This window comes from Cervus canadensis, chromosome 22 (assembly GCF_019320065.1).
Source record: "Cervus canadensis isolate Bull #8, Minnesota chromosome 22, ASM1932006v1, whole genome shotgun sequence".
Taxonomy (NCBI): domain Eukaryota; kingdom Metazoa; phylum Chordata; class Mammalia; order Artiodactyla; family Cervidae; genus Cervus; species Cervus canadensis.
The window spans coordinates 4,017,394-4,032,559 of record NC_057407.1 but is presented as its reverse complement, the minus strand read 5'-3'; the positions used below and the strand labels follow the sequence as shown (position 1 = coordinate 4,032,559).

The 15,166-nt window shown below is 49.6% G+C and overlaps 1 protein-coding gene across 1 annotated transcript in view; it reads right to left on the bottom strand.

Moving 5' to 3' along the window:
* Nucleotides 1-327: 327 nt before the first annotated feature.
* Nucleotides 328-15,166, bottom strand: part of TSEN2 (tRNA splicing endonuclease subunit 2) — a 42,252-nt gene continuing 27,413 nt past the window's right edge. The window contains exons 8-12 of the mRNA XM_043442737.1: nt 14,903-15,041; nt 7,290-7,326; nt 6,376-6,487; nt 1,950-2,039; nt 328-1,050 (exon numbers count right to left, since the gene is read on the bottom strand). Coding sequence (XP_043298672.1) covers nt 991-1,050; nt 1,950-2,039; nt 6,376-6,487; nt 7,290-7,326; nt 14,903-15,041 — 438 coding nt within the window. The 3' untranslated portion in view covers nt 328-990. The remainder of the gene's footprint in view (nt 1,051-1,949; nt 2,040-6,375; nt 6,488-7,289; nt 7,327-14,902; nt 15,042-15,166) is intronic.

Genomic DNA, 15,166 nt, shown 5'->3' with positions numbered 1-15,166 from the left:
CCGACACCAAGGCGAGCGGAATGCAAACAGGCCTGCTTTGGTTTTCCCATCTCACGGCTTCCAAAGATGGTTCTTAACTGTCTGCTTCCGGGGCGGTCAGTGCCAAGGAGAGGCCTGCCCGCCAGGGGCGTGGATCTGGGCGCTGAATCTCACACACTGCTCACCGGCCCTGCCCACTCATCCCGACTCACTCCTGGCCCTCAGGTAACACTCTTCATTGTCATCTACACAATTCTGCTTTCCTTTGTTTTTTTTTAAACAAAGTAATTTTTACTTACTTCGTCTAGTGTTTTATGAAATATTGATTGCACTCACCAGACACCTCGATTCATTTTTCTCACCACATATTTTTATTTCATGACAAGTTCGGTGAAGCGACATACAACTCTTAAAGTCTAGCCCTGAATCATACTGTCGTGTACTCTACGCAACATGCCCGCCGATGAGGTCACTGAGAGATCACGAGGTAACTTGTTTTAAAATGCTTCTTATGACACAGCAATCCTTGGGAGACAGTACACGGGATTTTCCGTGTTGGGGTAACTGGCTGAAGTTCCTGGAGAGCTGAGACCTGTGGACAGAGCGCCCTCCTCCAGGACAGCCTGGATGTGGGTAACAAGAGGCAGCGCAAAGCGGTGAGCCTCCTGCTGGGAACCCACCGTTTCAGGTAAAATCAGAGAGTAACAGAAGTCCCCTGCTGCTGGGAGAGTCTGCCTCCCAGAGCCGCTGAGGCGCCAGGGCGAGAGGCTGGGGGTCGGTGAGCGAGCACTCCAAGGACAGAACCTGCGGTCCCCACACAGGGCTGATTTCCTCCATGAATTTAACTTTTAAAACACTAACACTTTCTGGTGCCGGGAGTGCCATGCCCTTTACAACTTTTACATTAAGGGACGATTACCTCAAAAAGACTCTTTACCTCGCCCTGAATTTGGCTTATGCAGGAGGCTCAGTGGTATCTGCCGGTGAGGTCAGAAACCCGAGGCTGAATTGTCAAAGTTCGTCCTGGTCGCTCCTCTCCCGTGAAGAGACCCAACGGCTGAGAATCACTTCCTGGAACCAATCCAAACACAAACGCGGCTGAACTTTGGAAGCAGAAATACACGAACACTCTAGACGTGCGGCATCACAGGGATGTTTCCCAGCCGCCTGTCTGTACAAGGACAGTACCTGCTCCTGCTCCTTGCAACTGAACATGGGGAGAAACGTGGATGCGGCAAACCCAGCGTGGAGACAGCATCTACGGGCATCACCCCAGGGTTCTAAGAGCTCCCCTGGCCCCAGCTGTGGCTGTCTAGCAGCGCGTTTCAGGAACAGCAAGCGCTGGCGTGAACCCGACGTGTAACACAGAACCGGGTCTGTGACGGCGCCAGTGTGTCTGGGTCAGCACAGAGAAGGGACTCCAGGCTTGAGTGGTATTTACTGAAAAGCTAACCCAGTGGACACAATGAGGACAAACAGGGGGATGAGGCCCTGGAGACGGACTCTGCAGGCCTACAGCAGGGTGGGGGGCGGGAACAGGGAGGAAGGACAGAAGTATTAACCAAGACTGGGCGCCTGGAGGATGGACTGGAGGTCCCGGCCGAGAAACACCCTCCAGGAAGATGCGGGAGCCTCAGCCCGGCCCAGGCCCCAGAGCCAGACCGGAAGTTCGGGGGGCAGCGGGCTGACAGCGACCCTTGTCTCGGGGACTGGACACCGGGAGAGGCCGGGCTGGCCCCAGGCTGGCAGTACAGGCGGTTCCAGCTGAGCGCAGCCGACAGAAACCAATGGCATCGAGGCCGTGGGGCTGCGGGATTGAGGGGGAGCGAGGCAGTGGTCTGCGGGGAAGGGTCTGGGAGGGCGGAGGGGAGACGCTGATCCTGTCTGGGGGCCACACCTTCCAGAGGACAGACACAACACGATGGGCAGAGCCTTCCAGATGATGTGAACTGGGCTCCGAGCTCACTTACTTGAACTTTAATTTGTTTCATACATTCGGGTGAGTCCATGTCCTTGTCGGTCATGGTGGAGGGTTTAATCAAATAGCACAGCATAAGTTCCTAAGGAGACATGGAGAAACAAAGTCCGTATCACACAAAACAGAAATACAAACCTGAGTGCGTGTGCAAGAAACATGGGCCCCCTCCACCCCCTCGCAACTCACAAGCATGTCCGTTTCCCCTGGGGAATGTAACTGGGCATTCTAGACCGAAGACCTGCCATCTGGTCGTCGCAGACACAGCACATACACTGAAATGTAGGCAAAGCGTTTAAAGTGCTCAATGCTGGAGTCAGCACAGACCCCCTAATTCTATGGGACAAAGCCACTTTCACAGGCTGAAGCCTCAGCAGCTTAGCCTGCACCTAGGCAGCGGCCGTGGGCTCCTGCTGGCCCTTCCCCCAGGGCCACCCGCGCCTCCAGCAGCGGGACAGAGAACTCGGAACTACTAACAGAGGACACTCTGCACGTTCATTGCTTGTAGTCCTGGTACAGGGTGAACTGTCCCTCCAATCCTGCCGGGAGTGGGATGGAGGCGAATACAAGCCGGGAAACACGTGGCCCTGGGTTTGAATCTGGGTTCCACACAAGAGCTGCGTGAGCTCGGGTTTATCATCCGACCTCCCTAACACTGATTCCTCGCCCTTTGGATAACAACAGGTTAGTGAGAGAAGACATAAGGTGTTCAGCTACTTAGTTCAGTAACTCAGTCGTGTCCAACGCTTTGTGACCCCATGGACTGTAGCACGCCAGGCCTCCCTGTCCATCACCCACTCTCGGAGTCCACCCAAACTCATGTCCATCGAGTCGGTGATGCCATCCAACCATCTCATCCTCTGTCATCTCCTTTTCCTCCTGCCCCCAATCCTTCCCAGCATCAGGGTCTTTTCAAATGAGTCAGCTCTTCCAATCAGGTGGCCAAAGTATTGGAGCTACAGCTTCAACATCAGTCCTTCCAATGAATACTCAGGACTGAACTCCTTTAGAATGGACTGTGGATCTCCTTGCAGTCCAAGGGACTCTCAAGAGTCTTCTCCAACATCACAGTTCAAAAGCATCAATCCCTCTGTGCTCAGCTTTCTTTACAATCCAACTCTCACATCCATACATGACTACTGGAAAAACAATAGCTTTGACTAGACGGACCTTTGTTGGCAACGTAATGTCTTTGCTTTTTAATATGCTGTCTAGGTTGGTCACAACTTTCCTTCCAAGGAGTAAGCATCTTCTAATTTCATGGCTGCAATCACCATCTGTGGTGATTTTGGAGCCCAAAAAATAAAGTCTGACACTGTTTCCACTGTTTCCCCATCTATTTTCCATGAAGCAATGGGACCGGATGCCATCAGCTTAGTTTTCTGAATGTTGAGCTTTAAGGCAACTTACTCACTCTCCTCTTTCACCTTCATCAAGAGGCTCTTTAGTTCTTCTTCACTTTCTGCCATAAGGGTGGTGTCATCTGCATGTCTGAGGTTATTGATATTTCTCCCGGCAATCTTGATTCCAGCTTGTGCTTCCTCCAGCTCAGCGTTTCTCATGATGTACTCTGCATATAAGTTAAATAAGCAGAGTGACAACATACAGCCTTGACATACTCCTTCTCCTATTTGGAACCAGTCTGTTGTTCCATGTCCAGTTCTAACTGTTGCTTCCTGACCTGCATAGAGATTTCTCAAGAGTCAGGTCAGGTGGTCTGGTATTCCCATCTCTTGAAGAATTTTCCATGGTTTATTGTGACCCACACAATCAAAGCCTTTGGCATAGTCAATAAAGCAGAAATAGATGTTTTTCTGGAACTCTCTTGCTTTTTTGATGATTCAGCAGATGTCGGCAATTTGATCTCTGGTTCCTCTGCCTTTTCTAAAACCAGCTTGAAGATCTGGAAGTTCACAGTTCACATACTGTTGAAGCCTCACTTGGAGAATTTTGAGCATTACTTTACTAGCGTGTGAGATGAGTGCAATTGTGCGGTAGTTTGAGCATTCTTTGGCATTGCCTTTCTTAGGGATTGGAATGAAAACTGACCTTTTCCAGTCCTGTGGCCACTGCTGAGATTTCTAAATTTGCTGGCATATTGAGTGCAGCACTTTCACAGCATCATCTTTCAGGATTTGAAATAGCTCGACTGGAATTCCATCACCTCCCCGAGCTTTGTTCATAGTAATACTTGTTAAGGCCCACTTGACTTCACATCCCAGGATGTCTGGCTCTAGGTGAGTGATCACACCATCGTGGTTATCTGGGTAATAAAGATCTTTTTTGTATAGTTCTTCTGTGTATTCTAGCCACCTCTTCTTAATATCTTCTGCTTCTGTTAGGTCCATACCATTTCTGTCCTTTATTAAGCCCATCTTTGCATGAAATGTTCCCTTAGTATCTCCAATTTTCTTGAAGAGATCTCTAGTCTTTCCCATTCTATTGTTTTCCTCTATTTCTTTGCATTGATCACTGAGGAAGGCTTTCTTATCTCTCCTGGCTATTCTTTGGAACTCTGCATTCAAATGGGTATAGCTTGCCTTTTCTCCTTTGCTTTTCACTTCTCTTCTTTTCACAGCTATTTGTAAGGCCTTCTCAGACAGTCATTTTATTTTTTTGCATTTCTTTTTCTAGGCGATGGTCTTGATCCCTGTCTCCTGTACAATGTCATGAACCTCCATCCATAGTTCATCAGGCACTCTGTCTATAAGATCTAGTCCCTAAATCTATTTCTCATTTCCACTGTATAATCGTAAGGGATTGATTTAGGTCATACCTGAATGGTCTAATGGTTTTCCCTACTTTCTTCAATTTAAGTCTGAATTTGGCAATAAGGAGTTCATGATCTGAGCCACAGTCAGCTTCTGGTCTTGTTTTAGCTGACTGTGTAGAGATTCTCCATCTTTGGCTGTAAAGAATATAATCAGTCTGATTTTGGTGTTGACCATCTGGTGATGTCCATGTGTAGAGTCTTCTCTTGTGACGTTGGAAAAGGGTGTTTGCTATGACCAGTGTGTTCTCTTGGCAAAACTCTATTAGCCTTTGCCCTGCTTCATTCTGTACTCCAAGGCCAAATTTGTCTGTTACTCCAGGTGTTTCTTGACTTCCTACTTTTGCATTCCAGTCCCCTATAATGAAAAGGACGTCTTTTTTGAGTGTTAGTTCTAGAAGGTCTTGTAGGTCTTCATAGAACCGTTCAACTTCAGCTTCTTCAGCGTTACTGGTTGGGGCATAGACTTGGATTACCGTGATATTGAATGGTTTGCCCTGGAAACGAACAGAGATCATTCTGTCGTTTTTGAGATTGCATCCAAGTACTGCATTTCGGACTCTTCTGTTGACTATGATGGCTACTCCATTTTTTCTAAGGGATTCCTGCCCACAGTAGTAGATATAATGGTCATCTGAGTTAAATTCACCCATTCCAGTCCATTTTAGTTCACTGATTCCTAGAATGTCGACATTCACTCTTGCCATCTCCTGCTTGACCACTTCCAATTTGCCTTGATTCATGGACCTAACATTCCAGGTTCCTATGCAATATTGCTCTTTACAGCATTGGACCTTGCTTCTATCACCAGTCACATCCACAGCTGGGTGTTGTTTTTGCTTTGACTCCCTCCCTTCATTCTTTCTGGATTTATTTCCCCACTGATCTCCAGTAGCATACTGGGCACCTACCAACCTGGGGAGTTCATCTTTCAGTGTTCTATCTTTATGCCTTTTCATACTATTCATGGGGTTCTCAAGGCAAGAATAGTGAAGTGGTTTGCCCTTCCCTTCTCCAGTGGACCACATTCTGTCAGACCTGTCCACCATGACCCGTCCGTCTTGGGTGGCCCTACACGGCATGGCTCATAGTTTCATTGCGTTAGATGATGCTGTGGTCCATGTGATTAGATTGGTTGGTTTCCTGTGGCTGTGGTTTTCAGTCTTGTCTGCTGTCTGATGGAGAAGGTTGAGAGGCTTACGGAAGCTTCCTGATGGGAGAGACTGACTGAGGGGGAAACTGGGTCTTGTTCTGATGGGCAGGGCCATCAGAAGTGTTCAGTCATAAACATTAATTCCCTTTCTTTCTCTGAGAGACCTGCTACCTGTGAAAACAAACGTGTCAGTGTTTTCTGAGTCATCTGTGAATGTGCGTGGGAGGATTCTGAGCACGTGCTGGTGGGTCCTGCCCCCGGGAAGGAAGGCAAGGCTCACTGATGCCCACGCCCACGGGGAACCTCGGGGCTCGGTCCCTGGAGCTGTGCACCCACGGTGGGGCAGAGGGAGGGTGTGGGAGGAGGGCCACCTTCCAGAGCTCCGCGGGCCCAGATGCTCCGCAGTGCCCACGGATGCCTTTCGTGCTTCCGAAACATTTAATATGAAGATCCACCCATTTAAGCGACATGTGAGCCCCAAAGCTGATGCTGTGTTACCTTGGAGACACTGACTGAAACTCTGCTCAAGGCAGCCAGGGACCTCCAGCTGAGAGGTCTGCGAGGAGCACCCTGGAAACGGTCGTCCACCAGCTCCACGATGACGGAGTAACTAGAAAACACGGGAGGGGCGTTCCAGAAATGAAACGCATGATGTCAACCCACTTAAAAAGAATGCTATCCTACCAAGAACGACAATGCAGAAGACAGAAACATACATCATCTGATCCTGAATTCCCCTAAACTACACCTGGGAAAAACATTTTAATGAAAAACTCATACTTCACATTACAAACAGTCAGCCCGATTTCAGCAATTACAGGAAAGGAACGGGAATCTCTCTCCCAATATGAAAGCTGTGAATTCACTCACCTGTTTAGATACTAACACTCACTGATACAAAGATGAACAATTCCTCTATATCAGTAACTACACAGATTAACTCAATGTTTACTGCTGAAATGTACATTATCATGACATATTTGTTTTATAGCATAGGGACATTAATGTACAAGGCACAGATATACTGTATCGATTCCTATTAGGCCAGGAGGAATCTGACTCCTATTAGGCCAGGAGGAATCATGTGCCTTTGAAAATTAAACTGGAGCTCAGAAAGTTCCTGCTGTCCCTTTAAGCCATTACCTTATTTAAAAATCATTCCATTAAATCAGGAGCTTGGGATGAACACACACCCACTGCTCTGTATAAGGCAGATAATGAACAAGGACCTACTGTATAGCAAAGGGAATTCTACTCAATATTCTGTGATAACCTAGATGAAAAAAGAATCTAAAAAGTAAAAAACATATGTGTATGCACATCAATCGCTTTGATGCACACCTGAAACCAACACGACATTGTAAATCAACTACACTCCAACCGAAAAAAAAAAAAAAAGAATCACTCCAAACCTGGCATGGTAAAACGGAGGGCCTTTTCGATACAGCACTGCAAAGGAAAAAGAAAATGTATAACCACTCGAAATCAAACTCTTGTTTTATTACTTAATGAAGTGCTTTCTGTCCTCAAAGGGATACAAACAGCTGGTGCTCTGCATGTGGGTGATCTGCAGTACACCCTCTGGTCTAGTTTTAAAACCCAAACTGTTTCTTCCCCTGGAACAGAATGCAATTAGCAAAGCAAATCTGTTATCGAGACCCAAACTCCCTCGTCCCATCCGCACCCCACAAATGAGACCCAAATTCAAGCAAGACAGGGCGTAGCCATCTGCCCACCAAACCCATCTGCTCCTTCTCCAGGCACGTGAGAGACCCGTCTCAGCCTCCTGAGCACCCGGCCGGGCGTGACTGGGCGTCATGGGCCCTTCGGGCTGGCCCTGAAGCCCTCGCAGACACCAAGCCTGTGCCTGTCCCTTTCTGAAGCTGCGTGAAGCCCGTGGGACCACATGAAGAAGCCAGGCTCCTGCAGCCCCTTTGGGAGTTGGTCCAACCACCATCCGGACACCAGCTTTGGATTTCATAGAAACAGAATTAACTTCAAGAGTTTGCTAAGCCCCTGAAATTTGTGGTTTGTATGCAACCAGGGCTGCAGGTGTTACCTTAACTAACACAGTTATGGGCTTCCCTGGAGGCTAAGCTAGTAAACACTCCGCCTGCAATGCTGGAGACCTGGGTTCTATCCCTGGGTTCGATTCCCAGGTTAAGAAGATCCCCTGGAGAAGGGAAAGGCTACCCACTCCAGTATTCTGGCCTAGAGAATTCCAGGGACTGTATAGTCCATGGGGTCGCAAAGAGCTGGACACAACTGAGTGACTTTCACAACACAGTTATATATGTGAGCTCTTGGGAAAACCAAGGCAGGAAAGCTTTGTTTCCTTGAGGAACTGGTAGAACTTTTCCTTCTGGGCCACACTGACCCTGTAGTTAATCACGTTTCCCTTTGGCTCTGGCACCAAGAGGTCAGAACCGGTGAAAGACCCCACCGATGATACAGCAACCCTTCACCTCTACTTCCCATGGTTGGGCTTCCTCTTAAGAATAGAATTCCTATTTAAATTGTATTTAAATTATTTGGAAAGTCAGCTCAAATTCACTGGGTAAGGGCCCAAACTGAAGTAAACATCTAAACACCCATCTCTCAACTTCTGGGCTGTGCTGCAGCGGAAGGAGACCCCCAACTAGGACGAGGCTGAATTCGGGGCTCTTCTTCGCTCCAATCTCTGCCACTCCCAGCTGTGGGGCTCTAAACACGTCATTAACGTCTCTGAGCCTCGGTCCCCTGAGCCATAAAATGAAGACATGAAGGGAAATTAAGATCTCCTCCAGTTCTCAAATGCCGTTATCTCTGATCAGTCACACACCCTTCACGGATGAGACTCAACTGGAACATGACACCGCTCGAAAGAAACTCTGACCCCTGCGTCAGGCCCCTCGGATGCCTGACTACGATGGAGGGGCGTCTCAAGGGTTAGAAGCATGAACAGAGAATCAGTCAGACCCCCGTTCGAGGCTCAGCAGTGCCGAGACCACACGATGACACCCGTGTTCCAATCTCCTTATGGGGAGTGGGGAAAATAATGTAGGTGTAGGTGCTCGAAGTTACCTGTGATAACAGTCATTACCATGGTAACAGTGCATCCAGAGCTAAAAAGGGAGCGTTTTACAGAAATGCCTCCAAGTAGAGAGATGAAAACTTCAGAAGTCTAAGGGATACTGGGTATTTAAAAATAAAGTTTGAAGGAACCGAGAGAAGGGAGGACGTGACGTGTGGAATGAGTGGCGGAGTGCAATAATCGGTGGAAATGGTGACGAGTGCAACAATTAATTCGGGGAACCACGGTAACTACCGGGGTACCAGATACTCAGTCTCACTCTACAAACACGTGTGAACTACAAAAGGGAAAATGCAGACGTCTGACAACAACCAACTTAGCAAACGAACAGCTCCACCAGCAGCAGGACAAGCTGACATCACCCACTCCTGGACGCGGCCCCTAAGGACACACATCACCCGCGCCGGCTGAAAACTGGTGAGCCTGAGCGTAACCGCGAGGAAGTGAGCAGACCTACCCAGACGGCGGGACATCCTACAGGACTTCACAAGAGTTGACGTCACAGAAAACCAACAGGTGGGGGGGGCTCTTAGATGAAGAGAGACTGAAGAGACTGCCGTGCTGGTTGAATGGCGGCCCCCAAAGATACGTCTGCATCCCAATCCCGTGAACGTGATCGTGTGGGGAAGGAGGAACTTTGCAGAGACTGAAGTGACACAGCCTCGGCCAAGGAAGGCCTGGCGCCACCGGAACCTGGACGAGGGGAGGGGCGGAGGGAGCGTGGCCCTGCCCACAGCACGGTTTGAGGCTCAGGGTCTTCGGACCTTCTGCGGCTTTATGGGCCCGAGTTTGTGGTCATTTCTCATGGCCTCCCTAAGAAACTATAAGACAGATAAATGCTCCCTGTGATAAATGAACCTTGAGTGGAGCCTGTCAAAAAAAAAAAAAAAGATCCAAAACAGCTACAAAAGACAAAGTAGGGACAAGTGGGAAACTGAAAAGATGGACTGAATGGTTAGATGATGTTGATGAATAACTCCAATTTCTCTTAGGTATTACATGGTGTTATAATTACCTAGGAGAATCTTCTCAGGAGCTGTGTCCAAAACCATAGCTTTGATGGCACTTATGAATTAACAGGGATTAGATGTACAAATGTGGACGATGTTAACAAAAAGATACAGTCAGTAGGAAAAACACGCCAAGAGGGTGGCTTAGGAAAGGACTGGAGATGAGATGGGATGAAGGTGCTCCCCCCTGCTGGGTGAGGGCACGGGCGCCCTGATGCCTCTCCCCGGGGCCGGGCCAGCCGCCAGCTCTCCACAACAGGTGATGGGACTCTGGGCTCTGGACATCCTGTCTCTGCTGGCTTCTGATGGCTCCCATTTTTCCGTCTGATTTGAAACTTCTAGTTTGCAGGGAGCTGTGAAATCACGCGACCAAACACTCAATGTGAATCCAAAACTGAAATGGGTGGGAAGGAGGCTCAGGAGTAACTAGAACTCTGGGTTAAGGCCACCAGCAACTGCATGCCTCGGACAAAAATATAAATCCTGGACTTGGTTTTTGGCTTTCTGGCTGGCAACATTACTTAGCTATGGTGGGAACTACATGGAGCTGAGACCTAAAGAGCCCTAAACTCTGTACTTACCAACTGTGGTTAAAACTCAACATTAAAAAAACTAAGATCAAGGCATCTGGTCCCATAACTTCATGGCAAAGAGAAACGGAAAAAGTGGAAACACTAATAGATTTTATTTTCCTGGGTTTCAAAAATCACTGTAGACAGTGACTACAGCCATGAAATTAAAAGATGCTTGCTCCTTGGAAGAAAAGCTAGACAGCATACTAAAAAGCAGAGACATCACTTTGCTGACAAAGGTCCATCTAGTCAAAGCTATGGTTTTTGCAGTAGGCATGTACGGATGTAAGAGTCAGACCTTAAAGAAGGCCGAGTATCAAAGAATTGATGCTTTTGAACTATGGTTCTGGAGAAGACTCTGGTCCTTTGGACTGCAAGGAGATCAAACCAGTCAATCCTAAAAGAAGTCAATCCTGAATATTCATTGAAAAGACTGATGCTGAAGCTCCAACACTTTGGCCACCTGATGTGAAGAGCCAACTCATTAGAAAAGACCCTGATGCTGGGAAAGACTGAAGGCAGGAGGAGAAGGGGGCAACAGAGGACGAGACAGTTGGATAGCATCACTGACTCAATGGGCATGAATGTGAGCAAACTCTGGGAGACAGTGAAGGACAGGGAAGCCTGGAGCGCTGCAGTCCACGGGGTTGCAAAGAGTTGGGCACGGCTGAGTGACTGAATGACAACAACCAGCTGTGGGACCCTTGGTAACTGCCCTGACCCTCTGAAACCTCAGGTTCCTCGGCTGTAGAAGGAGGTGAGCGCCACAAGCCTCATGGAGCATGAAGATGAAATAAGATGGGAGAAGAAAAGCAACAGGCAAGCTGACGTTGGCCACAGGAGCCGGCAGCCAAGGGGCCTTTGGTGGGGGGGCGGGGATGGGGATGTGTGTAAGGAAGGGCTCCCAAGTGGTTCCTGGCCTGGCTGTCAGCGGTGGGCGTTCACAGTCAAGTGGCCGGGCAGCTGCGCCTGACCTGAGATCGCATCGCGTTCCACGGGCTGCTGCTGGAGTGAGACTGGACTGACGGGACTTAGTCCAGGGAAGAGTCTCCCTGATAAGACGTGAGTTTCACGGCAGCCCTCTGTCGTGAGTCACCGCCTCTGTGAGCAGGAACAACTGTGAAGGGAGCGTGTCCTGGGTGTGACCTGTGCTTGCAGCTCTGGCATCCGTATGGTCACACTGCCGGCCTTCCAAATGAAAACGGCAGTGTTAGACACGGGCAGGCCCTGCGGCTGCGCCTGGGGCGGGGGCCAAGGTCGGGGGGCTGCGCCCCTCACCGCAGGCCACACAGCTCCTGAACGCTGGCCTCAAGACGCCCTTCACGGCACTGCTGGGCCAGGGCCCTAGGCTCACGGTAACCACACGAGCGCCTCCAAATGCATAAAACGCCCCTTCCCCCACAGCAGGGCAAAGGCCTTGGGGGGCTGGGAAACAGCAGTGGATGGATTTCCTTCCTTTTTAAAAAGTCTGTCCGTCTGTCCACGCTTTCATCCATCTTTATAAGGCAGTTTATTTTTAAACGAGGCAAGTTCTCTCTACTCACCCTCCACAAAGACGACTTGAGTACTGAAAACACATGCAGTAAGGTATGCCTATACCGCACTGGACAGAGGTCCCGCCCCACTGCAACTTTCTGTTTTTACTTTTTATAAAGAAGATGTTGCTTTATAAACATGTTGTTATCCATGTTACATGATGAGTGACCGGAAGCTCAGAGAGGTGCAGTAACCTTCCTGAGGTCACACAGGCAAGCCCCAAAAGGCTCTCTCCGTCACCCCCGCCACCTCTGAGAGCGTCACTGTGGCCTTGTCGACTGGAAAATCCCGCTTAAGTTCCACCCATTCATGGAGCGCACTGGCTGAGGCCTGTCGAGCGTGCGGCCTGAGCGGCTGCTCTTCCCCAGGGAGGAGGTGGGCAGGCGGGGGCCAGTGCCGGCCAGGCCTCAGGCTCACCTCATTTAAGTGCTGTGACCTGTGGGTGACTCTGTTACCTGGAGACTCAGCAAGCTAAGCTCGAGGTCATCCTGATCATTCACATGGTGACCCAGAGTTAGGACACCTGTACCTGAAACCCAGGCCCTGAAGAAACAACAGGACCTTAGAGGAGTGGGCCCTCCTTAAGCTTTATACATATTGCTGACCCACTCTGAGAATTTAACGAAAGCAGAAGGGGGTGGCAGAGGTTGGGATGGTTAGACAGCATCACTGACTCAAGGGACATGAATCTGAGCAGATTCCAGGACAGTAAAGGACAGGGGAACCTGGCATGCTGCAGTCCGTGGGATAGCAGAATCGGACAAGACTTAGAGACCGAACGACAACAACCCATTCTTGATGCAGAAAAATGCACCCATTTACAAACATGCAATTTTGAATAAAATTCTGGGCGGGGGGGAGCTGGTGCCCCTGGAGGATCATCTTATGATTCTAGGTTAAGCACACCTGATTTTAGAGCACTTAAGGATTTAAAAGACTGAACTGGCTTTCTTTGTGCATTAACAAGGAAAGGCTCAAAAATACATGGGAGAGTGTGTGACAGAGCCCATAAGACCTCGGGGGCCATGACGTCATAGGAGTCCTCTCAACCACCTTGACGCTTTTGTTTGAACCTCACATGCAATTCTCAAGAGCTCCCAGGAAGCACCCTCACTGTGCAGATGCGGGAAGGTTTCAGGGGCTTATCAGGGGAGCAGCAGTGGTGCTGGACTGCAGCGGCCCCCAGACGTTTTGGCACCGCGGGATGGTTTCATGCAAGACAATTTTTCCAAGGACCGGTGGGTCTGGGAATGACTCATGTGCGTTACATCTTTCTGTTATCATTACATTGGCTCCACCTCAGATCATCAGGTGTTAGATCCTGGAGGTTGGGGACCCCTGTGGTAGGGGATCCCAAGGACCTTTGCCCACTTGCCCAGGCCTAGTGATGCAACCACTCCCCGGCAAGGGTGTACCTCAAGGCTCTCCTGGGCTCCAGAATCATCCATCTTTATAGTATCTTCCCCCACCCCTCGCCCCCAGTTGACTGACTATGTCCAAAACACAGCTCTAAGAATCTAGGCATGACCCTGAATTCCTCTCCTCCCCTAGACTCTACATCCATTCCATCTGCAAGGCTGCTCAGGTCAGCCTCCCTGACTCCTCTCTCTGCTTCCACTTTTTGCTCCCCTCATCCTACCCCAACCCCACCATCTATTGGTAAAGCAGACAAAGGTCCTATTGAATCAAGTGGTTAAATATAAGTCACTCCTTTGCTTGAGATCCCCTCAGACTTCCAATAGGCAGACTAACATCCCAAGTCTGTGCCAGGGGGAGATGTGATCTCCCCCAGCCTGACTCTCCCTGGGGAGGGACCTTGGAGCTCTGGACGCCCTGAGGCCTGCCGGGCTCGTTCCTGCCTCGGGGCCTCTGCTCCTCTGCAAAGGGTTACTCTGGGCCCCAGGGGTTCCTCCCCACACTCTCAGGGGACCTGTTCCCTCACTGGGGTCGCACTTGAGTTGTTGCAGTTTGGGGCACATCTTTTCAGAGTCTTCTCCTGACCATCTACCTTCCTTTTACTCTCTGTCCCTTTATTCCACTTTGTTTTTCTCAGTACCCTGAAATTACAGTGCATATTTGTACGTCTGCTTGTTTGTCCCCCTCTCAGCATGTAAGGAGCTCCACCCAGACAGATTCACCTGTCATGTTCACCTTTGTGCTCCTGGCACCTAAGAAGATCTGGCTCACACGAGACCCTCAGCAATATTCCGGTGAACGGGGTGCTCACTGGGTCCCAACTCCTTCCTTTAAATAAAGAGCAGGGAGGCGGTGCCGTGTGCAAGTTCCTAAGAGCCTGGGTTCCAGCATTCAGAGTGTAGCACTCTGACACTAGCCCTGGAAACTTTTAAGAGCAGGTGACCCTTTTTTTCACAACTGCAGTCTCCTTATCAGGAAAATGAGGATTGAGAGCATCAATCTCGCAGAAGTGCTGTTAGGATTAAATGAGGTCATGAACGTCGGACGCCTGGCACTCAGTGAGGGCTCAACAATGATTGCTGTCACTATCATCACAGGTACACCATGATCATTAATGCTAACTGCACATAATTTGCCAAATGAAGCTCTCCCCGAAGACAAGGGACTGCCCTTCATCACAAGATCACAGTGTGGGGTGGTGGGGGGGGGCTGTGGACTCTCTTTTAAGATCTCAGAGCAGACAAGAGAAAAAAACATACCCTCCACCCTCATCCAAACGTTCTTATCTAAGCCAGGAGGAGGACAGCATCTCAGGAAAAAATGGCAACAGCACACACAACCGACTTGATGTTCACCCCAGGATCTGACCCGGACCCTAAGCCTGGCCCGCGCGCCTGTGAGGCCAAGAAATCACTTACGCAAATCTGTTCCGTACTTAAGTCCGGGCTTGGGCACCCAGCCCTTGCTGCGGAAGTGATGGTATGCCATGTAGGTCGTCCTGAACGTGGGCTGCACGGTGGTGAAAGCGTTCCAGAGCTTCATGATCGTTAAAGGCTCCTATGGTTGGTGGGGGAAGACCAGCCATTACTATGTGTGTACCCACCCGGCACCTGGCCAGTTAATCAACAACATCTCTACCAAATGTGAGCTGAACACAGGACCCACGACGAAGGGTTTTAGCC